At 35.9% G+C, this 27,576-nt stretch overlaps 3 protein-coding genes across 7 annotated transcripts; 1 reads left to right on the plus strand and 2 right to left on the minus strand.

Moving 5' to 3' along the window:
* Positions 1 to 13,480, plus strand: zcchc4 (zinc finger, CCHC domain containing 4). Its single transcript, XM_079845750.1, has 13 exons — positions 1 to 249; positions 340 to 458; positions 1,329 to 1,411; positions 1,631 to 1,909; positions 2,244 to 2,324; positions 9,138 to 9,210; positions 9,289 to 9,436; positions 10,251 to 10,351; positions 10,441 to 10,562; positions 11,306 to 11,381; positions 11,454 to 11,505; positions 12,356 to 12,488; positions 13,012 to 13,480. The coding sequence occupies exons 1-13, from the start codon at positions 156 to 158 to the stop codon at positions 13,106 to 13,108; spliced, it is 1,458 nt and encodes a 485-aa protein (XP_079701876.1). The 5' UTR covers positions 1 to 155; the 3' UTR covers positions 13,109 to 13,480.
* On the minus strand, positions 3,542 to 8,987 carry LOC307143924 (E3 ubiquitin-protein ligase TRIM7). Of its 3 annotated transcripts, none has more exons than XR_013818644.1 (8): positions 8,791 to 8,987; positions 8,160 to 8,325; positions 6,831 to 6,920; positions 6,333 to 6,563; positions 6,210 to 6,229; positions 5,909 to 6,051; positions 4,539 to 5,215; positions 3,542 to 3,872 (listed from the first exon to the last, which is right to left on the minus strand). XR_013818644.1 is itself a non-coding variant. In XM_079845751.1 (7 exons), exons 1-7 carry the CDS (start codon positions 8,898 to 8,900, stop codon positions 4,617 to 4,619), a joined length of 1,359 nt encoding a protein of 452 aa, XP_079701877.1. In that variant the 5' UTR covers positions 8,901 to 8,987; the 3' UTR covers positions 3,542 to 4,616. The 3 variants fall into 3 exon arrangements, 1 of the variants encoding a protein (XP_079701877.1); XR_013818645.1 differs by having other exon boundaries at positions 3,542 to 3,973; positions 4,369 to 5,215; XM_079845751.1 differs by having other exon boundaries at positions 3,542 to 5,215.
* mfsd8 (major facilitator superfamily domain containing 8) lies at positions 13,107 to 27,269 on the minus strand. Of its 3 annotated transcripts, none has more exons than XM_079845749.1 (13): positions 27,160 to 27,269; positions 25,187 to 25,221; positions 20,991 to 21,064; positions 20,500 to 20,543; positions 18,592 to 18,832; positions 16,969 to 17,082; positions 16,703 to 16,847; positions 16,264 to 16,322; positions 15,996 to 16,104; positions 15,783 to 15,917; positions 15,201 to 15,304; positions 14,544 to 14,770; positions 13,107 to 14,437 (listed from the first exon to the last, which is right to left on the minus strand). In XM_079845749.1, the coding sequence occupies exons 3-13, from the start codon at positions 21,019 to 21,021 to the stop codon at positions 14,231 to 14,233; spliced, it is 1,416 nt and encodes a 471-aa protein (XP_079701875.1). In that variant the 5' UTR covers positions 21,022 to 21,064; positions 25,187 to 25,221; positions 27,160 to 27,269; the 3' UTR covers positions 13,107 to 14,230. The 3 variants fall into 3 exon arrangements, with proteins under 3 accessions (XP_079701875.1, XP_079701874.1, XP_079701873.1); XM_079845748.1 differs by having other exon boundaries at positions 27,028 to 27,269; XM_079845747.1 differs by lacking the exons at positions 25,187 to 25,221; positions 27,160 to 27,269 and adding an exon at positions 21,409 to 21,797.
* Positions 27,270 to 27,576: the final 307 nt, after the last annotated feature.

The following is a 27,576-nucleotide window of genomic DNA, read 5'->3' on the forward strand; positions in this document are numbered from 1 at the left end:
AGTTGGTGGCGGTAATGCACCGAAAGCTGGTCTGCCAACCGCCAATAAATTAAGAAGAAAAAGTTTGGCTACTATATGGCAGCCTTCTTCTGTCCATGCTTTTGTCATGCATGTGAGAGTTGTTTTTATTCTCATTCCTAAGGTTTCTGGCAAGCATGGGTAAAATACTGGATGATGTCGTGGATAGCGGCGGGATAGATGTGATTATTCAAAATGAAAGCGACAAAACCGCACCACGCTGTCCACATGGTACGAGATAACTTATGTTGCTGCCGTGTCAGTTTTGTAATTATCTAAAATATTAACTAATATATAATAAGAGACACGTGCTTTTCTCAGGACCAGCTCTGTTGTTCGTGAAAACTGGCAATGGAGAGGAGAAAGGAAGGAGATTTTACGCGTGTTCTGCTAGTCGTGATAGAAAAGACTGCAACTTCTTTCAGTGGGCAGACGAGAAGGTACGTTTTGATAACATAGTTGTTTGTTTGTTCTTTACATGATAAATGGAGAATTACAAGCAATATAATGACCTGACATATGATATCCCTCCCTCCCTCCTATGGAATAGTCTATTGAACAAACACAAAATTGATAACATCTTATTAATATTTGATACATCAGGCTTTTATGGGTGATGTGATATATTGAGAATATGGAGGTACTCGTGTAGAAAAAAAACACCCCAGTTGTATTCAGAGACTCAAACTTAGCAAAAATATGGAGTTTGGTGCAATTAAATGCAGACAGCTTGTAATGTAGATATATTTTATAACGGTATCACAGGCTACTTGCATAAATGCATGCAATATCAGTTGTCATTATATTTCACCCAATAATATGTCGTAGTAAGATGATAATGCTTAGCACTGTAGTTTTAATTTAAGGGGGTAAATATATTAGATACAATGACGATTAAGGGTAAATGTTGAATTGTTACCAAAGTTATTCTTTATGTTAATTTTATTAAAGTCATTAAATATTCCACAGTAAAAAGACACTGAAGGTGGACCTCTGAGCATTTTTATTATTATACTAAAAGGCCTTTATTTTTACTATGAAATATCAATCAGGCGACAGAAGGCATGTTATGTAGTACATTTTTGTTGTTGAGTTTTGATCATGCAGATAATTTAGAGGCCTTGGAAATTCAGGTATCAAATATGATACAGTAGACATAAAAGGGTTAATACAATTATAATTTCTGAAAGACAGCTGGACACATCATCTGCATTTACAATGGAAAATGAAAACTTTATCAAAGAAGATTAAAAACTAGAGATGTGAATATTTGCATTTCATTCACTTGATTAATTTCATTCATGCTTCAGATATCAGAGGTGAGGATGCTTGCCAGAGAGGAGCAGAACCGCTCCAAGATGCCTCTTTTCACTCATCAGGAATACTTCTCTAGGTAAATGACTCTTATTTTAACATTTAAGACGTATACACTCTTCAAGTGAGATATTGGCATGTTTGTTTATGGTAAAGGAAATGACTCTAAAGATTAAACACTGGTATACTGCAACAAAAACCTTTAATACATCTTTAATGGACTGACCACTATCAAAAGTACTCTAGATCGACCTGTCAAAATCTTTCAACTATATTCACGTGTTTGTTTCTTTCACAGATTTAGAGAGTTTGTGTCACTGCCACTGGAGCAGAGAAGGTTCTGTGTGGATTGTCAGCTGTTGATCTTCCCTGGGGAATGGGCGAATCACGCGAAACACAGTGCACTTTCTGAGGACATCACTGTGCAGCGGTTGAAAAGGCCCAGTCTACTTCTGTGTCCTCTGGACAACAAGAAGAATAATGCACAATATCTATTTGCAGACCGGAGCTGTCATTTCCTCCTGGATATGCTCTTGGGGTTAGGCTTCCAGAAAATTCTCTGCGTAGGGACGCCACGGTAGGTGTGAACTGTTACTCCTGTGGATGGAAAACTAGTCTAGGTATCATAAGTGCAAATAGCCAAACATGTTGGGAAAGGCTATTTGCACTAACGTCACCCACAATTGCTTAGACCAGGTCCATTTGTAGACGTATCATGACACTTCTGCTAAACTTAAGCATGCATCACTATTTACACTGGTCACACTTTATATTAGTTGTCTTTAAATACTATGTACTTGCGTACAACTTTAACTAGTTATGTACAATGTGTACAAATGCAATGTACAGTCGAAAGCATATCTCCACATTTTAACTTTGCAATTTAAGTATTTTCTCCTATAAATTCACAGATTACATGAGGTGATAAAGTTACGGAATATGGATGCCAAGAGTCCTACCGTGAAGAGTTTATTGCTGGATATTGATAACAGGTAAACATAATGCCACATAATTCTTAGTTTGTGAATACAAAGTTTAAATAGTCATACGAACATAGAATTGTGAGTATTTTAAGTTATTTAAAAATTTAAAGCTGCAGTCTGTAATTTTTTTTGTTGGTTAAAAAAATATCCAAAATCAATTTGAGCAAGTACATGACCAGCCGGTGTTCAAAACGATCTCTTTACCTTAGCCCGATTCACAGCGGTAAACTTGTAATACAGTGTTATAATTTGAGTGGTGCTGGTAGCTTTTCATGGAAAATTCGAGCATGTGGCCGCTCGTATTTGCGTGATTACGTCATGTCTGTATACATAAAGGAGGAGTCTGGATAGTAGGCTATCGCATGTGAGGATGCTGTATCATTTATAACCTTTTCTCACAGCAGCTGGAATAATTAAACTTATCATTTTGATGGCGGATTGTAATCCAGAAAGGTCCAAACGACGACAATCAGTGACAACTAGAGATTCGCCCATAGTCAAAAGCAAAAGATTAGACTGTACAGAAGTTGAAATCTACAGGTAATGCTAATACACATACCGGTAGTCACGCAATGCTGATGTTGTTAACATTAACAATTTGAGAACAAAGTATAACGGTAATAATAATTTGCACGGTGATATGAGATATGAGCTAAGCGATGGTTAGATTTAATGACAGTTGTAATGCTTTTTTCTCAGTTGGTCAGAACAAAAGTGGCAGACATGTTACTTACTTGTTCAGATGACATTTTCCAGTGAAAAATCTTATTTTGGTCATACCGAAGACGTAGAACCTGTGCGGTGAATTAATGAAAGCCACAAATACTCCTCAATTTTAGATTCATCCACGCTAAGGAGCCGTGCCGATGCACAACCCACGTAAAAAATGATAATGCCGCCAATAATGCAATTGCAGGTTTCAAACTGATATGGCGACAAAGGGGCAAAACTTATGGACTGCAGCTTTAATTAAGTACTTTTTATTTTATTATTTAACTTTACTCTGTTTTTTTTAGACAGTGCTTTTTTGGTACATGCCATATAATGTGCTTGCTCTATTAACTGAAGCTCAGAAAGGTGGTCCTGTATCTAAGAAGTTTACTATACACTACCATTCAAAAATCTGTAAGATTTTATTTTAATTAATTAATTACATTTATTTTTAAGAAATTAACTTTAAGACAGCACAGACATAAAATTGAACAAAAGTGTCAGTAAAGACAGTTATGGTACAAAAGGTTTTTATTTCAAATAAATGCTGTTCTTTTGAACTTTCTATTCATAAGAGAATCTGGGAAATAATGCATCACATTTTCCACACAAAAATATTAAGCATCACAATTTTTTCAACAGTGATTATAATAAGAAATTTTTCTTGAGAATGATATTAGAATGATTTCTGAAGTAATGCCGAAAATTCAGCTCTGCCATCACAGAAATAAATTGCATTTGATTTTATAAGATACTGAAATAGAAAATATATTTTAAATAGGATTCCACATTATTACTATTTTTTTACTGAAATTTTGATCAAACAAATGCAGCCTTAAAGGAGCACTCCACTTTTTTGGAAAATAGGCTCAAAAGAGTTTTACCGTTTTCGAATCCATTCAGCCGGCGGTAGCACTTTTAGCATAGCTTAGCATAGGTCATTGAATCTGATTAGACCGTTAGCATCTCGCTCAAAAATGACCAAAGAGTTTTAATATTTTTCCTATTTAAAACTTGACTCTTCTGTAGTCGTGTACTAAGACTGACGGAAAATTAAAAGGTGTGATTTTCTTGGCCGATATGTCTAGGAACTATACTCTCATTCCTGTGTAATAATCAAGAGCTTTGAGCCGTATCATGAGTGCAGCGGCGCAATGATATTACACAGCGCCTGAAAATAGGCTAACAGGAATGCGAGTATAGTTCCTAGCCATATCGGCCTAGAAAATCGCAACTTTTCATTTTCCATCGGCCTTAGTACACGATGTAACTACAGAAGAGTCAAGTTTTTTATTAGGAAAAATATCGAAATTCTTTGGTCATTTTTGAGCGAGATGCTAACGGTCTAATCAGATTCAAATGGATCTATGCTAAGCTATGCTAAAAGTGCTACCGCCAGACCCGGAGATCGGCTGAATGGATTCGAAAACGGTAAAACTCAACTGTTTAACTCAAGGGGACTTAGAAAATGAGCCTATTTTCAAAAAAAGTGGAATGTTCCTTTAAGAGCACTAGCATATGAGACCACTTTCAAAAACATAAAAAAAAACATGTTACAGACTCAAAACGGTAGTGTGTATTCAAACAATATTACAGACTGAGGTCGCATATCTCCATATGATGATGGCCTGTGTGTTTGTCTCTTGGTGAGAAGAATCGGAAAGCTGGGTAGAGAGGCTCAGTAAACTGATGATGTGCTCTGTCAAACACAGCCGTTTGCACTGCTGAAAACTCCTGCAGCGTTCTCATAGTCTCAGCATCAAAGAACACCACACGACCCTTCTGATATTTTACAAACACCCCCACCCTGTTCGGTGCTGCCCGTGCTGCTGTGACGGGTAGTGCCACGTGTCGATCGTTGTGCCAGGCTTTGAGATGCCCATCCTGAAACTCAAGACTCCACGAGCACCTGTTCCGTCCAAGTTTGGCTGCTTTGTCTCGTCCTCTCCTCTGTAGGCTCCCGTAAGCCACACCAACAACCCATGATGGGCAGCAGTGCACATCCACCTCCCAGTAGTGCTGCCCAGATTTAAAAGCAACGGAGCCCAATGCACAGTATAACTGATCAAACCTTAGAGGGTCATTGGCAATGCAGTGCTCCTCTGCGGAAAGGGACAAACCCCGTCCTTCTGAGGTCACCTTGATCTGTTTGTGACCGGTCAGTTTGTCAATCGCCACATTAGAGGAGTCTGTCGAGATGAAATGCAAGAATATTCATAAATAGTTGAACATGCATATTAGTTACATATTGGCTTACAGTACTACTGTATAATATATCACATGGTGTTTATATAATAAATTCTAAAAGTTTAAGCAAACATATAAATTATAACTATTTTTACATTTTAAAAATGGTATGCATTTATACAGTACTGTTCAACAGTTTGAGGTCAATACGTTTTTTTTTCCTCTACGTTCACCGAAATGCATTTATTTGATACAATTTTAATTAAAATATCTATTAAAATATTTAGAGTTTAAATTGAATATTACTACAATTTAAAATAACTTTTCTATTTTAATATATTTTAAAATGTATTCCTATGATTGATTAATTGTGCTGCATACTATTTTTGTGGATGTTGACACTTTCTTTCAGATTCTTTGATGAATGATTTATTTCTAATAATTTCTTATGAAACATAAGTTATTTTTTAATGTCACTTTTTAATGCATCCATGCTTAATAAAAGTATACTTTTTTAACTGACCTCAAACTTTTGAATTGTACTTAATATAAAATCAAATGTTTATATGCATTTTTGCATAAACTTTTTATATATATATATATATATATATATAATATTTTTTTTAATATATTTTGCATGAACTTGATTTGGACAGATAAAACTGCCAGGTTTTATGGACGAGAGTGTCTTGTACCCAGCAGCAGGTTCTTTCGTTGTAGCTGGGCTTTCAGATATTTTGAGATGTTCCTAAGAACCTTCATGAGCTTTTGGATCCTCTCCTCGTTCATTTTTATCTCCTCTTCAGCTGGGTCCATTTTCTTATGACAGCTAGTCAATCTAGCCGAAAATGCATTTGAATTATAAAGTTAATTTCATACATAGTAGATGTTGCATTGCATGTTTGCTATTGAAAAAAAACATAGAAAGCATATATATTTGTATTAAGGATCTGTCACAAAATCTGCTATTCATATAATGAAAAAAGATGGCCTTACGTAAAATCCTCAGGAAATGACTGAAAGCAGAGAACGTGCAGAAGACAATATATGTGATCCCTGCGTTTTGTCAACAAGATTATTACAACAACATGAAATACATGTTTGGTCTTTGACTGTTACCTGCTTCATGGACTCTGCAGGGCTCTGTTGAGCTGACTGCATAGAGCTGATGTGTTTCTGCAGGAGACCAAGGTGTTGATTCCAATCTTGAATAAGTCGGTTTAGTTTACTGCTGGTCTCTCTGCGGTCTTGCTCTATCATGTCCAAAACTGCCTGCTCATCCTCCTGCAGAGCCAACTTTAGCCCCTCAAAACACTCCTGTACCTGCTGCTTCATCACCTCTGAACTCGTCTTCAGTAGAGATGTAGGATTCATCAGTTATTTAACATTTATAGTAGTTGAGGCTTTATCACATTCAGTCTACCTACTCTCCTGATATTATTGTGAATAATTATTTGGAGAGCACTTCAAAGTCTTTAAATCAAAAATGTAATAACTTTCCCTGCCTCTGTAACAACTTCCTTATTTGGCTGGTGTCACCAAACCACCTCCTTTAACCACCAGCCATGTATAGACAGTTTTCATGATAAAATCAACTTGCAATAGAATTTCACTTACATTTAGGTTGACTTGCCGCTTTTTGATAGATTCCAGATGAGACTCTGTTCTTTTCTTCTCCTTCTTCAAGTCCTCCAACATGACTGGCACCTGTTCACACATTTTTTTGTAAATATTTTTTTTATTACTGTACACAACCATTTACATTTATGCATTTGGCAGACGCTTTTATCCAAAGCGACTTACATTGCATTCAAGGTACACATTTTACATTTTGTCAGTTCTTGCTTTCCCTGGGAATCGAACGCATGACCTTGGCATTGCTAGCGCCATGCTCTACTGTTTGAGCTACAGGAAAGCACTACCGTTCAAAAGTAAGATTTTTTTACATTTTGAAATAAATGTTTCAGCAAGGAAGCATTAAATCAATCAAAAGTGACAGTAAAGGCATTTATAATGCTGGTCTTTTAAACATTCTATTTATTAAAGAATCCTGAAAAAAAATGACTTCACTGTTTCCACAAAAATATTAAGCAGTGTAACTTTATCAACACTGATAACATTTAGAAATGTTTCTTGAGCATCAAATCAGCATATTACAATGATTTATGAAAGCTCATGTGACACTAAATTCCATCACAGGAATAAATTACAAATATATTAAAATAGAAAAGTTATTTTAAAGGTGCAATAGGTGATTCTCTACAGAAACATTTTCTTTGTTATGCTGTTTGAAAGTCTCCTCATATCCTGATATGTATGTTCAATCATCCCAATGAAATGATAGCATGTGTTCCCTGTCAGTCAACATGTGTTTGCATAACGCTGCGCAGCCTGTTCACTCAGACATCATACGTCATCAGAGAGATGATGTCTGCGTTCACGTGCGCTGTGCAGACAGAGCGAGAATGGCAGGCAAAGAGTTGTTTACGTTTGTTATTTGTAGTACTGTTACTTACTGTACTGTAAAGTTTTCTCACTGGTGAATGACACATGATGTAATCCAGTAACGTTGTCTCTGGTTGTCTCGCTTCTGGTTTGTGCGTGTTCATGTGTTTTGGAGGAGGCGTGGCTTTGGACGGCAATTTGCAGGGAGGGTTGGATCATATGCTTTCAATGCTAGCAGGCTAAAGTTAGCATTTCCAAGATCACCTATTTCACCTTTAAGTTGTCATACTGACCCCAACTTTAGGGCTGTAGTTTATGTCTTGTAAGTGGTTTGCTGCCCATGAGCATATGTTCAACCTTTAGCTAAGCTCCTATATTTCTAGCATGACTGCTATGAAACATGTCTTATGTTGTCCTTGTAGGTTGTCTCCTGTAGTTTGCCCTACTTCATAATTATTAGCTTATTAATTTTGTTTGGCAGGTTAGGAAATCTATCATTACCTCTGAGGGTTTTGGGGAGATGGCTCCAGTTCTCCTGATCAGTTTTGGAGAGCGTGGGAAGGGCTGGGTGACTTGTGGTCCTGAACGAGCCTCGGTAGCCAGACAAAAAGAACTGGTTTCCTCTGATAGAGGCCTGAAGTCTTCCTCTGCCATCTCTCCAAATTCCCTGAGCAGAATGGGAGTTGATATATAGCTCATTTAGGAAACATTATAAACATCACATTCACATTAGTAGTTTTTGTCAGTATGTACGGTGTAGTATCTAATGCATGAAATGCAAAAATACAGAAATGCAAAAAATTCTAAATTAGCTGATTTTCTCAGAAGACATACAAAGTACTTCCTCCTTCTTGCTAATGCACAAAAAAATCCCGGCTAGCCTTTACTAGAAAACAACCAGATGCATTTATATTTGCATAGCCTAAAGGAAAGAAATACAAATACTAACTAAGCATACTTAACTTTTAAGCAGCCTGCAAATGGTATATGTATTAACATTGGCCCACTATCACAGTTCTTAAAGTGCTTTTAAAAGTTTTATCTTTATAAAGTTGTAAATGAGCTGCTCTCTTAGGGCTGCAAGTCACTAAAATAATACTACGCAATAAAACAATGCAATAAAACAACTTACCTAAGAATTTGATTAGAGAATTTGTGAATGTTTGATTGTTGTCCTCCTGCAAGCACTTCTATGTTCATCTGTGGAATGTGTTGAAAAAGTTGTGCAGCCCCTTTTAACATGCCAAAGCCTGCTGCGTATGCGTACTGTATGTGTGTGCGCACACACTTTCACTGTGTAGTATAACTGACACGATTATGTCTTCTCAGTTCCAGACTTGTTGACCTGCAGGGTTTGGAAATAACAGCAGTTTGAGGGTTTTATTTAGCAGTTCTGAAATGCATGTTGACACTTGTATTTATTTAGTGCATTACATGCATTTTTCAACCATCAACCTCTTTATTTTTCTACCCTCTTAGGTACTGCCAGTTTTTTGGGCAGGATGAGTTCTGCCACTATAATATGTTCAACCATCACTTCTTTGACAATGAGGTAAAAAACAATCGTCAAATGTGACATCTTTGACATCAAATGTGGTCTCACTTGGTCTCATGATACGCTATTGTGCAGGAAGCGGTCACATTTTTTCAAGACTTTCTGCATGAGGAGGGAGGAGCCAAGGTAGTCATGGTAACAGACCCCCCATTTGGAGGCCTAGTGAAGCCACTAGCCAACAGTTTCTCTCAGATGTCAATGACCTGGAAAAAGTACAATAAAGGTATAAGCAACTAAATTTATTGAACTTTATTTTCTTATTGCAACAACTCAAACCTAATGCATTACTAAATATATGCTTTAATCACTTTTACAACAGTTAGTTTACTCACCCTCAACCTTTTTATTTCTTTAGTGGAAGATAAAAGTAGAATTATGCTGTCTGTCTTTTTCCTCACATGCTATCATATAGCTTCATGGACCACTTTATAATTGCTTTTATGGTGCTTTTGCACAATTCACCATAATTTCTCATTTTATGATCCATGGGAGTAATTGTCATACATGTTTGATTTGGAACAAGGGTGAAAAAATGTCAATAAAAAGTTGTCTCAGAAACAATCCATTTCCATTATTACCTAGACTGGGTAAACCCATCCTGATCTGCCGGCGATTTGATTTCGCCCTGCAACTCGGTCTGGAAACCTGTACATTCATTTCTACTGATTCAGTTACACTTTTGCGGGAACCAATCACAGACTGGCTTATCCACCTGGCGCGCTATTGGCGGCTTTAACACAATGACGGATAGAGAAGCGATGGGTCGTTGCCATAGACTGTAATGCCACGCCCTTAATCATGCAGAATTTTAAGGCTTTATATAATGTAAATGAATGAGTTATAAAAAAAATCACCCCCCTCACAGTTGCCATGAAGGGCAAACCAGCACAATTTGTTGTAATATCTTTTTATATTCCAAGAAAGAAATAGTCATACAGGTTTGAAATGGCATGAGGGTGATTTAAATGTCCATGAAAAAAGTTGACTCGGAGACATCATCATCTATCATTCTTACCTGTTGTTCAAATCATCTTTAGTGAGCGATGCAGCTGAGATGCCAATGATCTGGATCTTCCCATACTTCTTTGAGTCCCGTATACTTGAGTGTTTTCCCTCCTTCTCCATGCTGGATTACCAGGTATTACAGGAATATCATGTTATACAAACATTATATTAATATAATTACACATTTACAGCGTGTAGTAAAGTGTTGTTCTTCATTTTCAGGTTGATTATGACAACCATCCTCTATATAAACACGGAAAGACGGGCCGTAAGCAGTCACCTGTTCGACTTTTCACCAATCTGAGTCCCAAAGATACAGTTCTACCAGAGGATGAAGGTTACAGGTACACATATAATGCATTTGGGGTTTGTTTTGTCCCGAAAGAAATGCATAATTTTGGGGGAAAATTTTTTTAAAGAGTTTTTTTTACAGTGATATAACCATTAAAAAAAATTTGGGGGGTGGGGGGTTTATGAAAAGATTTGTTTCAAAATTACTTGTAAAATATATGTAGATTGAATTTTGTTGATAAACATGAATATGGATGCACATCTTTTGATCAACCATTGCAGCATGAAAAAATTATCAAATTATTTTATCTAATTATAAAATTAAGTTTATGTGGAAAAAATAGTCAAATAAATATTTAACAAAATTCTAGTGTAATATTGATGTTGAATTGTTAGAAAATGAAAATGTCGGTTTCATAAATTTGGACTGTTTTTGTGCAGTCGGTTCAACGGAATACTGGTAATTCTAAGATTATATGTTCTTGTCAATTTCATATAATGAAATTCAAATAAAGTTTCTCAGGAATATTGGGGGTTCCATAATTCATGTGAAATTTGAATCTCTTTTTTTAATTAATGAAAACAGGGTAAATGTTACATTCAAAAATTTGAGAAGTTTTTGATCAGGTACAATGTTTTAGTTAAAATTTAAGTTATTACTCTTCCACTGTGCCCAAACTTATCTGGGAATGCAAAAATCATTCACTAGATTCCTTTTTAATATGTTACTTGTAAATGCTGTATTAACTATATTGATTTAGGAGTTTAAAAATGTATATATTTCAATCCTTTGCAGATTTTGCAGTGTTTGTGAGAGGTATGTGTCAGCAGGAAACAAACACTGCCCTAAGTGTGATACGTGCCCATCAAAGGTAAATGCTGATGTCTAATTCAGTATATGGAATGGGAGTAGATTAACTGACATTTCCCTATTTATCTCACAGGATGGGCGAGAATGGAGGCACTGTGGTGAATGTGGGCGGTGTGTGAAGCCTTGTAAGCAAATTTGAACTGATCTCTCCTAGGGCCCTATTTTAACGATATGAGCACATGGTCTGAAGCACATGGCGCAGGTGCACTTAGGGCATGATCTGAAAGTTTGCTAGTTTAAAAACGGAAAAAAACAGTCGGCGTGCCAAGCGCATGGTCCAAAGGGTTGTCTCTAGTCTCTTAATGAGCCATGGGTGTGTTTTGGGCATAACGTGTCGTGCAATAAACCAGTCTCATCTCCCATTCCCTTTAAAAAGCCAGTTGCGCTTGCACTATGGTGGATTCGCTTTATACATGTTGGAATATAGACACCCTCAACCTGACAAGTCAATTTAAATACATACGCGTGTATTGCCACGATTGGTTAAATAAGTAGCAAATTTCATTACTGCAAATAGGTCATTCTGATACATGCAATGACTGTCCATTATGACATGTAGGCAATTTTTCTTTATGTACACAATAATAATCTTTTACATTGTAATTCTTTTATTTTTCACATCTGGCATGTTTGTGTGCTGCTGCACGTCCCTGTGTGCGTGTGCGAGTGTAAATAAGACCAAAAAATACTGACTTTAGACCAGGTTTTTGTTGGTCAATGGCGCAGTCGTTTTCAGTTGCCTCAAAATAGCAACGTGCCAACAATTTTCAGACCAGCTTGCCCATGGGCGAACAGATGGGCGCGAGAACATTTGCTATTTAAACGTGGCGCTGGACGTGAAAATGATAACTCTGTTGTGCTGAAACTAGCAAAAAACACTAGGTTGCATTGTGCGGGGGGTGTATGATAGGGCCCCTAATGTTTATTTATTTCTCTCTTATGGTTTTTTTTTTTCTGCTTTCTTCCCCTCTCCAGCATGGCGTCATTGTTCTTCATGTGGTCACTGTGCTCTCCCTGATCACCCTTGTGGTCAAAGCCAAACTGGCTGTTTCAACTGTGGCAGCCAAAAACACAAACTTAGAGCCTGCCCTAAGAAACACAACAAACAGTGAGTACAAACCAAGATTATTATAGTTAACTAAAACCATTAAGTTTTCGTTAATTGAAATGAAAAACTCAATTTTTTTGTTACTTGAAATAAAATATTTAACATTTTAGCTACATCTCTCATTTTCATTAAGTTCAGCTTGTACTAAAATAACTACATCTGAAATAAAAATGAATAAAAAGGGAAAATATAATAGAAACACATTTAAATATCAATAAAAACTTATTTCAATCATACTAAAATAACACTGGTATAAACACAAAAAGATTAACTCTAAAAAAAACTCCTAATAAATGCCTCATCATTTAAGAAATTAACCCTTACAAATACAATATCTGCACTAATAGTTTAGCTTATAAACATTATTAATGTTCTCCAGACATTCAGTCGCAGTGCTGTACTCATGATACTGTAGTGACATGTTTCTACATGAATACTAGACTCTTAATATGAATATTTCAGCACCAATACAAACTGGTTCAAGTATTATAATATGATTCTCTTACACATATTCTGCCAACAGAATGCCTGTGCCAGGTGGTCATGGAGCTCAAGACCTGTCTAAACACATTACCGGCAAATCCACAGCTAAGAACAAAAGGAAAAGAAGAGTTAAATGATCTCATACGCAGTGTATTTTAGGAACTATGGTTTGAGGCTGCTAAGTATTGCATCAAAAACACAGCGAGATCACAAAGTGTGAAACCTACATGTAGATAGGAAGATTGTGTATGTACAGCCACAGTTGTCTTTTTGCTGTTTTATTTATGCATCTTGTCACAAGCTTATCCTACACTAGAATGTTCCCAGTACACTTAACACAAACCTCATCCATGGTTTAAAGAAACTGTTTCAGCTTGTGGCTCAAACAGTGACGATCTGTGGATAAAACCTTTTGAATACAATTACTGCATTATTAAAATGGATGTCATTTCTGTACTTTTCATTAGAAACTGATTTCTTGTGCAATATTTAAATAAACAGCTCTTTATAAAGAAAAGCATATCATACTTCATGTTTTTAAAAACATAAAGAGGAACCGTTTATTGCCCGTTTTCAAGAAATATCCATATTGTGCTTTAACACCCACAAAAAGCATTTGGTGCGAGCTTAAAGTAAAATAGTCTTGTAGTTCCAAATCACCAGTGATTGTTACACTTCAAGTCAAGTAATGCTCAGCATCTAGTGTACGTTTTAAGCGTAGTGTTTTTAAAAAGAAACTTCAACATCGGCTTCAAGTCACTCCTATCAGTGTAAATTTAAATAAATCAGCTGTAACATTTGTTAACGTTTTACATCGCCAATAATTATTAAAGTTAATAAAAAAGGTTAAATTTACAACCAAAACAATCATAGTCCATAAAGTTTTAGATTAAACAACCGCATAGGCCTTATAATCTGCAATTCTTCATAACCGGTGGAGCTGCCAAACGTGTTTAATACTGCCACAGTCTGTGTTTTAAATGGTGACAAGATCCATGTCAAACTGCTCCAATAGTAGTGACGTTCACAGTTAAGGTAACGATGGGAGGTATAGTTCAATATATAAAGGATGTAAAGTAAAAATATTTACATGGAAGACAACCTACTTAAAGAATTCATGATTATGCTGGAAAAGCTCCATTTCATTCAGTTAAAATACCATTCACAGGTGTATTAGTGGCTGTTTTCCATCTTTAAGCCAGGCCCACTTCTCTGAACTGTCGTTTAGTAGTTGGTGGAGGCACCTGTCAGTCACAACATCATTCTTCTATCCTTCTGTGGCGTATGGAATAGGCGACGAGTTGTTTGTACATCGCACTGAGGAGAACGACTGCAGCTAGTACTATGCCGCATATGACACTGAAGGCCCATCGGGGTCCCAGGATGGTGTAGACATGAGAGACGAACACAGGCCCGAGGGTCCGCGCACCACTTCCTGATGCTGTGAGCCAGCCCATGTAAACCCCCTGAGTTCACACACAATTGGGGAAGAGAATAAATCGCATGAACGTTAATTAATCATCCTGTTACTTTAGTTTAAGATTCAATATTTTAAAAGAGAATATATTCTACCTGCGGTTTGGGCCCCAGTATCTTTGAGTATAACGTGTAGGACATTACGTTGCAGGTCGGATAACCCACTCCGATCAGGATGTCAGAGGTGATGTACTGTGCAAGATGAATTACAGGGGTATACAAGCACCAGGTTTGTTCGGACGGACATCCGGTGGGCTCCAGAGAACCGTTCGAGGCTGGGGTAGGTGCCAATCTTATTGTTGGCATAGTGTTATTCTGAATGTCTGTTTATGGGATAATATTTCTTTTAATATACACAAATTTCAGCTGTAATGTACACTACCGTTTAATGGTTTTGAAGATTGTTTTAATGTTTTTGAAAGAAGTCTTCAGCTCACTAAGGCTACATTGATTTGATCAAAAATACAGTTAAAACAAATACAATTTAATAACAAGCCAATTAACCCCAAAATGTTTTCTATTTTAAAATGCCATTTATTCCAGTAATAGCAAAGCTATTTTCAGTATCATTACTTCAGTGTCACATGATCCTTCAGAAATCTATCTATCTATCTATAAAAATATACAGTTGTGCTGTTTAATGTTTTAGTGGATACGATGATACACAATTTGATTGCTTGAATGACTCCAATTTTTCTTTTAATAAAAAAAAAAGTGTTTTATTTGGAAACAAGCATTAGTTGGATACCTCACCTGTCCACTGTAATTTCGGATATTGATTTCCCCATGGCAACAAGATAAAGAACCCAGCAAATATGAGCACCAGGCCACCAAGCAGCAGTGGCCGATCTCCTACCCTGAAAAACACCAAAATAAAGAACTGATTTTATATGAGATCTGATTAGTCAGCTTGCAAGTGCAACAAGAGGAAGTCATGTGTTCAAAACCGCTAGCATCCAGCATATGTGTTTGTGTCAGTTGCAATTTTTTTCTGCTGTACCAAAGTTTTCTTGACCTGACTTTTCTTAAAACTTTCAAAACAATCGGTTTTATGGCTTCAGTCACAACAAGAATGTCAGTAGTAGTATAGTAGTCGTATGCAAAACCTACACTGGAAGAGGCCTGATTCTCTGATTATGCAAAATACTCTGGGCCTTTGGAACATAGCTTTGTGTAATAGAATAGTAGTGATCTAAAACCTCTTTAGATGTGTCAAACTGAAGTAAAAAAGGCATGTCTGATTGTTCAAGGTTCTTCAAAACGGTTAAGACGGATGGAAAAGTTTAATAACCAAAATCAAATGAGCATGAAGCTATTCAAAATAACTTTTTTTACCGTTTTGAAACAACTTTTACCACCAGGAAGACGAGGATTGACTCGAAGCCAATGGCAGCCAATATGATGCCGTTATACAAAACTGCTTCTTTTCTTGTCCACGCAAACATGTCCATTGATAGAGGCGTAGAAATACTGCGGGCAAACAAATTCACATGAATATGAGCTGATTAGACTTTAAATATGAGTCAAAATCTAAGGATCTCCACTTACGTTTCAAACACAGCAAAAATGAAGAGAATAATGAAGAAAAGGATGTTAGATGTTAACACTGCAAACTGGTCAATATCGCCTTCTACCTCAGGAGCCACATCTACTCGCTCTGAGGGCAGAAAGGCAAATTACTGTGTAAAATGTTTTAATTTACATGAAATATTATAAAACAGACTGTACAGGGACACCATGGTTAAGCAATAGTACACTGCTAAAAAGTATATACACATTTATAAAAAATACATTTACACCAGAAAATAAATCTTACCTTCTGGGCTGTAGTTAATTGCAGAGATATGATTTCCATGGTCATCCACACAGTGCTCCCTAAATAATTTAAAACATTTAAATTTCTATGCTTTGCTTTATTCAAGTACAGGCAAATAGCATGCAAGCCTGTCTACACCGGATGTGACAAAAGACAATAGAACCCATTATAATCAGTGATGTTGTCTACACTGGATGCAGTACGACATGACAAATCCCTTACAGTAAACTGATGCCTTGTTCTATTTGTAGAACATATAACATATAGAACATACTTCAAACATCCGCGATGCTTCTCATAGAAGGACAAATGGATTTAAAACGGTTGCTTTGTCATGTCCGTTGAAGACGGTGTTAGGTTAAGGTTAAGTTGAGAAGAGAAAATACACAGACCTCAAATAAAATATATTGTGCATTTAAGACTCCGGTTAAATCATTACCTCAAGATTAATATAACCAGCAGTATGTTAATGACTCCGAAGCAGGCCGCCAACAGTGCTGGAGCAGTGTACATATTAACCTGAAGCTGGATAAATTTCACATTGATGCCAATCTCTCCAATGAATGACAAAGCAGCCTGTAGAGCTGGAAAATAAAGGTAGTCAACATCTTTTAATGGTAATTAGCCCCCAAGAAAGTATATGAAAAATACATTACTATTCTTACAGACCAATTCCTGAATGTAAAATATTGACTTCACACAAACCTGGGCCAAGTATAAAGCCGAGAGCTTGACAGGCGCTCATGTTAGCCATCGCACTGGTTCTCTCCGTCAGGGAAGTGGCACCAGCCACATAAGACCTCACAACTGCTACATTACCTACAGGACAGAATGACAGACCTTAACACTGCAAACAAATTAAGTACTTTACTTTATGCTTGAAAATAATGGTTTACGGCATCAGTATTTGCTGCATTTATGTACAATTAAATAAATATTTTTTCAATATTATATTCAATTCCTCATCCAAATCGTATTTATTTATTTAAAATGTAAATATTTAAAATTTAAAGAAGATTTACTATTTAAAAACAGTATCTTATACTCACCAAGGCTGCAATAATTTAATCAAAAATACAATAAAAACAGTATTGTGAAATATTACAATTTAAAATAATTTTCTCTTTTACTAAAATAGAAAAAAAAGAAATTTGTGGTAAGATCTAAAAAAAAGAAAAAGTAATACTTTTATCCATTAAGGATGCTTTAAATTGTTTAAAAGATTTCTATTTAAAGGTGAACTATGTAAGATTTTTGCAGTAAAATATCCAAAAACCACTAGGCCAGTGTTATATATTTTGTTCAGTTGAGTACTTAGAATATCCCAAATGTTTCCAACTATTTGTAAATCGTGAGAAATTGCTATTTTAACCAAGGAACCGGGACGTGTGAGCTATGCGTTTGAGGGAGTCGCCTGTCGATTGTGTCATATCTGCGTTACCCTCGGTTTCCGGTTTTATTTAAGCAGAAACGCTTTACTCTCACTGCAGTGTGAACAAGTGTCATAGTAGCCGCCGAGCGAACGTCATAACTTCCTTTTCAACACACTCAGATATATCTAATACGATAAACAGAGCTGCGTTACTTCATACTCATGACTGGAAAAGAGGAAGTGGCGCCGGCGACCGTGTCATAAAAAAAGTCCTGTCGGCGACTATGCCATAATAACAGTCCCGCTCTTCAATCGCTCCCGCGGATTTGCTCAGCTCCACAACACTCGGTCCTGCTCTGCTTCATACTACAGTAATGTTAATAATCGCATCCATGAACATGATTTCTGCCCGAGTCCTGACTCTTTTCCACCGGCTGTGAAGTGAAGACCACATGTCCCAAGATTCTGCGCTCAAACGTGGCGTCATCAAACTACGCCTTTGTTTTGAACAGGCGACCTCTAGTGGACGGAAAAGTTACATAGTGTAGCTTTAATAAAAGCTTTAAGACATGCATTGAATACATGAATGTAAATTAATGCTGTTCATTCAATTTTCTTTTCATCAAAGAATCCTGAAAAAGTATCACCAATTTACGTGTATCACCAAAGTATCAAAATGTTTAGCAGCACAACTGTTTTCAACATTGAAAAAAAAAATTCTTGAGCATCAAATCGGTATATTAGAATTCTTTCTGAAAGATCATATTACACTGAAGACTGGAGTAATGATGCTGAAAATTCAGCTTTGCCATCACAGATATAAATTACATTTTAAAATATATTAAAATTTGTAATCATAGTTCGCAATATTACTGTTTTTACTGTATTTTTGATCAAATAAAAGAGAATGTTTCCTAACTTGTGTGCGTGTGTGTATATATGTGTGTTTTATTTACCTGCTCCAATACCCACAAATGTGCGAGACAAAAGCATGTGAATTTTGCTGTGTGAGGGAAAAAGGTTGACATAGGCGTAGTAAATGTTAGCCGAGATGTTGATCAATATAGAGCAGACTAGAGGCTCTCGCCGAGGCCTGTGATTGGACCATAATCCAAAGAGGGGTGAGGCCACCATCTGACCCAAACTATAGGCAGCAACCACCCATCCCAAGAAACTAGCATCCGCACTTGAATCAATCTAAAAAATAAAATAAAAAAAATCATGATTAATGCACTTACAAGACAATCACAGACTAACAAGCCTTGACAGTGCAACCACAAATCACTGTGTATAACTGAATAAGACTCAAATTGCATCTACACTGCTCAACAGTAACATTTCGCATTGCGGTTGGCTGCCTTTCATGCCTTCAGTCAACCAAGCAAGCACAAAACTTTGTGTTTAACCGATATAAACCTGTTTTACCTTGTGTGCTAACAAAGTGAAACAGGTTAACATGAACTGCTGTTGTTTTATTGCAGCCTTTCAAATGAACTGAAAATATTAAATTTGATTAATTAGAAGTTAAACTCCTTTGTCATCACTCACGCCATGTTCCTGAATTGTTATAATTCATAAATTCCATTTTCTTATACTTCTGCATGTTATATTGTGGCACATTAATGTTTCCTTCTCTAAAAAAAATGGCTCGTAAATTTTTGACTATACTCATCATTTATTTGTTTTGTTTTTTTTTTACATTAAAGGGGTACTTTGCTGACAAATGGACTTTCAATAAAACTTGGCTGCCTATGAGGTAGAAAGGTGGGGGAAAAGACAAATAAATCTGTGTTACTTGACTAAAGAAAATGGAGAGAACCAGTTAGCGTCTGGTTTAAGACATGCTTTTTTGGGGCGGTAAATAACGGCACAAATACCAGTAAATTGACGAGCACAAACGTTAGTAAATCACCTTGCGTGATTCACTTAACTGTCCTCCCATAAATGTCACGTCTGAAAGGGAAACTCCAACAAATGTATATATGCAATAATGTCAGCCACAAAAATAACCCTGTTCGCGCCTTTTCAGCTTTTCACAAATTTTTCACTGCGTGACTTTAGTAAACCCTGACAGTAGTTTAATGCCAAAAGAGGGTTACCCCTGGCATAAACTTTTAGTAAATCTGGCCCTATATAGTGTTCATTTACATAAAGTATGAAGCATGTTGAAAATCTGCAAATTTAAGATTAAGCCAGGATTAGGCTTTAGTTGAATTAGGACATTTAAGTAACTTTTATAAACATGCCTTAAATCATTACTGGTGTGCATCTTGAGACAAAACAATAGCAATATGACTTAATTTAAGATATGTCGGTGCAAGTTGCGTTCAGTTAAAACGGCTCAAACATACATTTTAATCTGGGACTACAGGCTTAAGTTTTGGCTGTGAAACCGGGGTACACACTTCTGCAAAGTCTACTCAAAGGAGCAAGGACACATTTGAAAAGAGGATCTCAGGTCCTATATATATATATATATATATACACACACAATATATATATTTTTTCACAGAATTTAAACCTCTACAGATGTAACGTTCTCAGGGGAATCACTAAATGTAAAAAATCTAACCGGTTTCAGCCGATTCTTGAGTAATTCTAAGAAATGCACATATAACTACTTCCCTATTTCACTTCTAGTTTTTAAATCAAGCATAGCTCAGGGAATCAAATTGCAACGGGATCATTTATAGATTTCAAATGCTAATGAATGTTCACTTCACTCTGATCGCAACTGCATATGTATTTGTTCATGTTAATCAACCAGAAGAGAATTTTGCTAGAAAGGCCAAGGTTATGATTCCCAAGGAATGCATGAACTTAAAAAATGTATAGCTTGTACAATAGTATACAAGTATACTTACTTTCTTCAGATAGGGCCATATGGATGTGATGACAATTGTAAAACCTAAGAAAGGAAACATTGCAATCACTTATATATGTATTAAAGAAATATTGCTGAAACACGTTACAAAGTCTGTGAACTGTGCATTTACTCTGAACTATACAAACAATGCAAATACCGTTCATTTATCTACTAATTAGAAAATATAACTGCAACAGCTGTACAGACAGATCCCTTCAAGTTACACTTTTACAGTTTTTTTTTTTTATACAAGGTTAGAAGGCACAAAATGTTGAACTGTGTTGCACAATGTACAATTAAACATAACGTGTCCTGACATTACAGACACACCTTTGCGAGTTACAGCAGGTTTTCAGCTCTAAAATGAATGGGTACCTAATGTTCATTGAACCAGACTGCAGAAATCATTTTCATAACTGCACAGCATCAGTGGGATCTGATAAGGGCAGGAATATGGATTTGAGGAGAGTAAGAGAGTGTTTTTCTTACCAACACTGCTGAGGAACATGGTAAAGTACATGACCCTGATGGACCTCCACCGGCTCCTGTCTGCATCTCCATCACTTAAAGAGGAAAAGAAAAGTTGGACAAATAACAAGTATAGCTCTTTCTGGGTTGTTTACACTTGGTTTAACCAACACTTTCATGCATTATACGTGTTGTGTTATTAGGACAAAAGCTCATGCAAGATATAATGCATATCTTCACTACACTTTCACACTGACGTGACTTAATGTGTTTTGAACGTATCATGCTGTGCATTAGTGACAGAAATTCCCTTGTGACATGACACACAGGCAACATTATCTAGTTCGACTGGTCGAGCCAAATAGTTTCACTCTAGGCAATTTCAGACCATTAATAAACAAGATCCTGCGTCATTTCAAATGCAATTATCACACCTTACCTTGTAATATCGCCTCTGAGAAGCGGAGTGTTTTCATCAGACTCCACAAGTGACATTATAAGCGATTGAGCAGTTTGAGAAAATTAAACGACGGCACGGGTTCATTGAAGGACAGTCCTTTACTGACAATGCACTTTATAATCAAGTTAACTTGACTGAAAACTGTCTGAAGCTGCACAACACATTGCTCAAAAACGCATTCAGGCCTCTGCATAATGTTCCCATTTTAGCTGTTATAAGAAGACTAGTATTAAGAGTAATTCAGCGTTGTTTCACGCGCAGTCTAAAGTCCATTGGGGGTGTTGATTCAGCAGCGTAAACTTGAATATTTCAGAACGTTGTCACGTGAGCACTGATAAACAGAAGACGACAGAGAGAAGCAGACACATACCCTTCAAAATAAAAGCCCCTTCCATAAAAATAAAAAATAAAATTCAGCTAGACAGATAAATACCATTTTGATAGATTACTATTTATATATATAATTAGGCTACTGTCATGTAGATATTTTAATAGTGCTGTAAAATCGACAATAAAAGTTTGTGTTTACATATGTGTGTGTACTGTGTATGATTATTATGTATATACAGTATATATTTATATAATTTATCTTTATATATTTATATTATATAAATATAACACATTTTTCTTACAAAAATATACATGCATGTGTGTGTTTTCAAATATACCTAATAATTATAAACAGTACACACATATATTATGTAAACACAAACTTTTATTTTGGATGTGACTAATCAGGATTAATCTATTTGACAGCACTAACTTTTAACATTCACATTTTTGTCACCCATTGAAAGCCTAAGGCAATCAATAATCTCTTCTGAAGAGATCATTTTATTATTTTAATGTAGGCTTTTATTGATATAGCCTATAAACATTGCTCAATAACCATTACAACTACCTAACCTAAATGTTTACTCACTCAATGTATTTGTGTTTTTACAATGGGCTAATTTTGTTGCAATAGCTCAAGATTTCTTTTTTTAAACAGTCAGCAATAAAATAAGAACAAATGACAAACTATAGCACAAATAAATACAACAGAATAAAGATACAAATAAAATAATATACTTCCTTTTATAGGTTTAAGAATAGTAGGGCTATACAGGTAAGAAATAGCCCACTACATAAACTGAATAAAGTCATCAAATGTAAAATAACTAGTGCTGTCAATCATTAAAAAAATTAACTAGATTAAATCACAATTTTTTTTCTGTGATTAATCTTGATTAATTGTGATTAAAAACACTTATATCTTTTTAATATATTTTATAATGTAATCATTTCACAGTTAATCTACAAATTAAAGTAGAAACAAGATGAAGACATTATATTTTAAATATTTTTTATGAATGAAGGCCAGTTTTACTGATACTAATACAGCTACTGATGATATTTTAACATTTATTAGGACTCAAAAAAATTATTTTAAATTTAAGTGAACTTAAAACAATCCTCACATAAACCCATAATAAATGTAATATTTACCTGTGGCCTTCTTGTCTAACAGGTAGAAAATAGAAACTGAATAAAGTTATCAAACAGTCTACTCTGAATAAATTATAAATTAAATATAGATTAATCCTTATTAAAGCTACAAAAGTTCTTTAGTCAAGAGCAGTGAGTAATTTTCTCTGTTACTTTTGTTATTTGATTAACATTAATGACAGAGAGAATTAGTGGCTGCTGTCACTTTAAGACCTTTCCCGGCTGCACATGATGCGGATCTCATTTTCACACAATGCTTTACGTTCATTTAAGATTGTATTTAACTCATTTAAACTGCTCTTATGAGGATACTCAAAACGGACATTTTGATAATTCTGTGTGTTATAGTTCAAGCAGGAAAGAGCACTCGGTACTGCCCCGCGTCTTTGTGTCGTGGTGTCACATAGACAGGACATTCACAGACAGCATGTTCTCAATATCTTGTCACATCTGAATGGTTTAAAAGCATTTGCATGAATAAGAGCCTGATCATATAGCTAGCTAAAGGATGACAGAAAAAAATGTTAATTGTGCTAAATATTTTTACGTGTTAAACTGGGAAAAAAATAACAGTCTTATGTGACATTAGTAAAAATGAAGTACAGATTAATCAGTCAGGAGCAGAAAATTATTTTGTCTTTTGTTGTTTGATTAACATTAAAGGGATAGTTCACCCAAAAATGAAAATTATCCCATTATTTACTTACCTTCAAGCCATCCTAGGTGTATATGACATTCTTTTTTCAGACGAATACAAAGTTATATTAAAAAAAATGTCCTGCCTCTTCCAAGCTTTATAATGGCAGTGAATGGCTGTTTCTGTTTTGAAGTCCATAAAAGTGCATCTATCATCATAAAAGTGCTCCACACGGCCCCGGGAGGTTAATAAAGGCCTTCTGAAGCAAAGCGTTTGTGTGATAAAAAAATAGCCATATTTTAAAATTTAGAAACGGACCTCTAACTTCCGCTGACTGTCATACGCGCATTCATGAGAGACTGGCGTTCCAGCATATGACGTAGGGACACCATATACATGTACACTTGAGGGTGAGTAAATCATGGGCTAATTTTCATTTTTGGGTGAACTATCCCTTTAACAACATAGAGAGCTAAGTTGCTTTCGTGTTAAGACCTGACGCACGTATCCAATATACACATGCGTTTTCTTTCTGAACTGTTGACGTTCAATTATTATGATTGTGTATATGTGAATACTCGGCAAGACCTATATTGTGATATGTTTCTATGTATTTGACCTTTTGAGCGCATTTGCCACAAACTGTATGAGATGCTTTATATGCTTTAAGTGCACGCTTTGGATGTGAGAACGGGAATGGAAATTATGCCCTTCGCCGAAATACAGACCAACCTTTATTATGATTTGCATTTCCATTTGTATTTGTTCTTTGTTATTATTAGAGACATCATATATTGGTGGTATATGTTAAATGCTTTACACACATTTTAGCAATTCAAAAATATTTGACAGATTTTTATACGCCACCCCGGTTGGGAATCACTGCTCTAACACACCACATGTGCTTCTACTGGAACTGTTTTTCAGTATGAAACTATTTGGCTGGCTGCACATCTTTTCTTGGCATGTGTAAAGAACTTCAATGCTGTTCTGCCTCGTTAACAGCGAATCAAAAATATGTAGTTAGATCAACACACTGATAAAAGATAATACAAGGGGGAGGGGGAGACAAAGTTCCAACATCAACAGTTTGTTTTGCTTCACAACAGGCTTAACCCACCACACCCACTGCATTTTTCTCTTTTCCATTTGCCGTTCATTTTCTTCCAACCAATGCGATCAAAACTGTTCAATAATACAATCTTCCATTGATATTGCTGACCAAGTAGTGGATAAAATGTAAAGAGCAGGTTGAAAGAGTGCCTTTTTAGTGACAGTTGATACAAGAGATCGACAAGACAATCATTTAGAATAGCAATTGTACAGGGCAAGAGTAACAATGCTGAAAGAGATAGGGCTGTGAAAGCTTGTGAAGAAGATGAATAGGATTGAAGAGGTGCATCTGAAGGGAATCGTGCTGATGTGTTCAACATCAAAATAAATCAAGTCAACTTGATTGAGGAACATACCAAATGAATAAAGACAACAAATCACTAAAACAATCACAAAGGAAGGTCACACTTTAGTTAATGTGATTGAGAGGGGCAGCAGCCTTTCTGTTTGTGAGATAAAGATGAAACATGCAGACAAGACGCTAACACAGTTTGCTTTTTATCCTGTGGATCTACTTACTTGCGTGAAGTTTCTTTCTCATCTTTGACCCAAATCTAAACCAAGCACAGAACAAACTCAAAGTGGTAAATTGCCTTATACTGCAGCAATGCCATCACTATCCCCCAAAAAACATTCTCTCTAAATTCGCCTTAAGGCGAGACACGGCAGGTGAAAACATCGTTTTTTCATGCAGTGGTCAATTTTGCGATTTTGGGCCAGTTTGCTCCCTTAACATGTAAGCTTTCATGTCAAAATAAAAAAATGTCAACATTACACATTAAGGTGGTTATTTCATTATATTTTGTCACCGTGCGCCTTTAGATTTCTACCCGAAATCATCAAACGTTATTCTAGCGCGATCTCTCGTGCCGTCTCCATTCACAGAAACATGTCATGCTTGGTATCATTATAAAGCTCTCAGTCTCACACACAGCACTGTCTAATCCAAATATGGACATTTCCTTTGTAAAACTAACCAACCGCGAAAGTTTGCAGCCAAAAACCACATCTGATTGGTCGATGTAAATTTCTCACGCGCTGCAGATTGCTTGTGTATTCTCCACCTGAGAGAAAGTGCAGACAACGCTGAAATCGGCTCATAAACGCTCACAGAAAAGACCAAGTAGCAACAGCTAGTAAAAAGAAAGTAAACAACAACAGATTAGACTACGAAACCCCGTCAGAATTAGATTCAAATAGTTATAGATGGACCAATACAACAAACAGGGACAGTTCATCTGCAGTTTTTGTGACTGGCGTTTGTTAAGGTAGTTCTCTTAAGGTAGTTCTCTAATAGCTATTGCTATTAATAATTTATTCATTTATCAATTTCCACGTGTTTTAAATATTATACTCTACTGATATTAATTAACTGAATATATATTTTGTTTGTAGGTTGGGGGTTTTATAGAAATGTATGCAGTTGTAGAGTATAAAACTTTAAAGGCTGTTTTCTCAAAATGAGTTTTTTCTCACACTCAGAGTCAGATATATCCACTTCAGTAGCACCTACAAGCACCAACTTTTCCAGTCTTATACGGAACTATATTCTGAAGGCTTTTACAGAGGGATTTGTTGATATATCATTCCTATCCTGAGTTATAGGTCCTTTAACTCCAAAAAACATGGCGAAAATTGATTTTTTAAGGCTATTGTCAGTATTCTCTAATTTACTAAAGCACAAAATAAGATATCCAGAATCCCCTCTGTAAAAGCCTTCTCATCTAACATGTCAACAAATAGAACCAAGAATTTTAAACATGGTCCTTTCCATTTTCCAGATTTTGTTTTTGGAAAAGTATGTAAATGAGCGTATATTTAAGTATATAAGGCCTCATTTGCATATTAAAACATTAATTTACACAAAACGTGTAATACATTTTTTTCTTATGTTTATGCCAGTAATAAACTGGAGAAGTTTCACAGTAATATCTTGTAATTTAAAAAAATTCCCTATTCACCTGTAGTGTCTCGCCTTAAAGAGAGATGAATCATCATGAATAACCATCAATCTGTTTTTCACCCACTGTATTAATGTGGCATTCTGGTTGAGAGAATTCTTATTATAATATTACTGTAATTAGCCTACTTTAAAAATGGAATATCAGTTTGCAAGCAGATTAAATAAAAAATGTAAGTATGTTAATCAACAAGCTTAATGTTAATAATAGTACTAGTTACCAATGTAAAACATTAGAAAAGAAAACAATTCTAAAAAGATTGTGAAGTCACTATTTGAGATTTTATATCATTTTACTGTGGTTTTAGAGAGTAGTGATAATAATTGTGATTATGTATTTGGTATGTACCATCAGCACCACCCAGTGTCACAAACAAAAATTAGTAATGTCATAACAAACCTTTTCATGGACATCGGTGCTGTTTCTTCCAGTCCGTGCGCTTGGATAGGCTAATCAGTTTTATTAGCGTATACGGGAAGCAAAACCGTTTGGAAGATATGATAATAATTAGCAATCATGCAATTAACTTACACAAAGGCTGATAACAAAAGCTGTGTCCAGAAGCAATGAAGGTCCAAAACCAGTGACTGGCTATAAACCGGCTGAAAGATTTTCGCTCTCTTTTTTTTTTTTTTTAGTATGGGGTCCCGGCGGAACAAATGGGCGTTTCTAAATGTTTGTGTGTTTTCAAACTGATGGGTGATATAAACCATGTAATGAAAATTATTCCCTTCACCCACCGCTAAATCCTACCAACACTGTGACGTGGGCAAATCAGGTGACCCCTTATGCCCTTATGTTTTACTTGCAAATTATTTTGATCAAATATCCCGCCCCTGGCTAAAAGAGAAAGCTGTGATTGGTCACATCACTGAGTTGACGGTCTGTTTGCCCAATCCAGCCCCGTTCACACCGCCAGCTGTGCTTGGCTGAATGCCGCTATTCTCC

Source organism: Gobio gobio (genome assembly GCF_949357685.1).
Source record: "Gobio gobio genome assembly, chromosome: 20".
NCBI lineage: Eukaryota > Metazoa > Chordata > Actinopteri > Cypriniformes > Gobionidae > Gobio > Gobio gobio.

Bases quoted from the DNA above. Each gene is read 5' to 3' on its own strand.
- zcchc4 (XM_079845750.1), top strand. From the start codon at position 156: ATGGGTAAAATACTGGATGATGTCGTGGATAGCGGCGGGATAGATGTG. The intron at 459-1,328 runs GTACGTTTTGAT...TTCATGCTTCAG, and splicing joins TTCAGTGGGCAGACGAGAAG to ATATCAGAGGTGAGGATGCT. The intron at 9,437-10,250 runs GTATAAGCAACT...AATCATCTTTAG, and splicing joins CTGGAAAAAGTACAATAAAG to TGAGCGATGCAGCTGAGATG.
- LOC307143924 (XM_079845751.1), bottom strand. From the start codon at position 8,900: ATGTTAAAAGGGGCTGCACAACTTTTTCAACACATTCCACAGATGAAC. The intron at 8,326-8,790 runs GTAAGTTGTTTT...CATTCTGCTCAG, and splicing joins TTCTCTAATCAAATTCTTAG to GGAATTTGGAGAGATGGCAG. The intron at 6,052-6,209 runs GTAAGGCCATCT...ATTTTCGGCTAG, and splicing joins TCATTTCCTGAGGATTTTAC to ATTGACTAGCTGTCATAAGA.
- mfsd8 (XM_079845747.1), bottom strand. From the start codon at position 21,464: ATGTCACTTGTGGAGTCTGATGAAAACACTCCGCTTCTCAGAGGCGAT. The intron at 21,065-21,408 runs GTAAGGTGTGAT...TTCCTCTTTAAG, and splicing joins CTCAGAGGCGATATTACAAG to TGATGGAGATGCAGACAGGA. The intron at 14,438-14,543 runs GTAGAATATATT...GTGTGAACTCAG, and splicing joins TACTGGGGCCCAAACCGCAG to GGGGTTTACATGGGCTGGCT.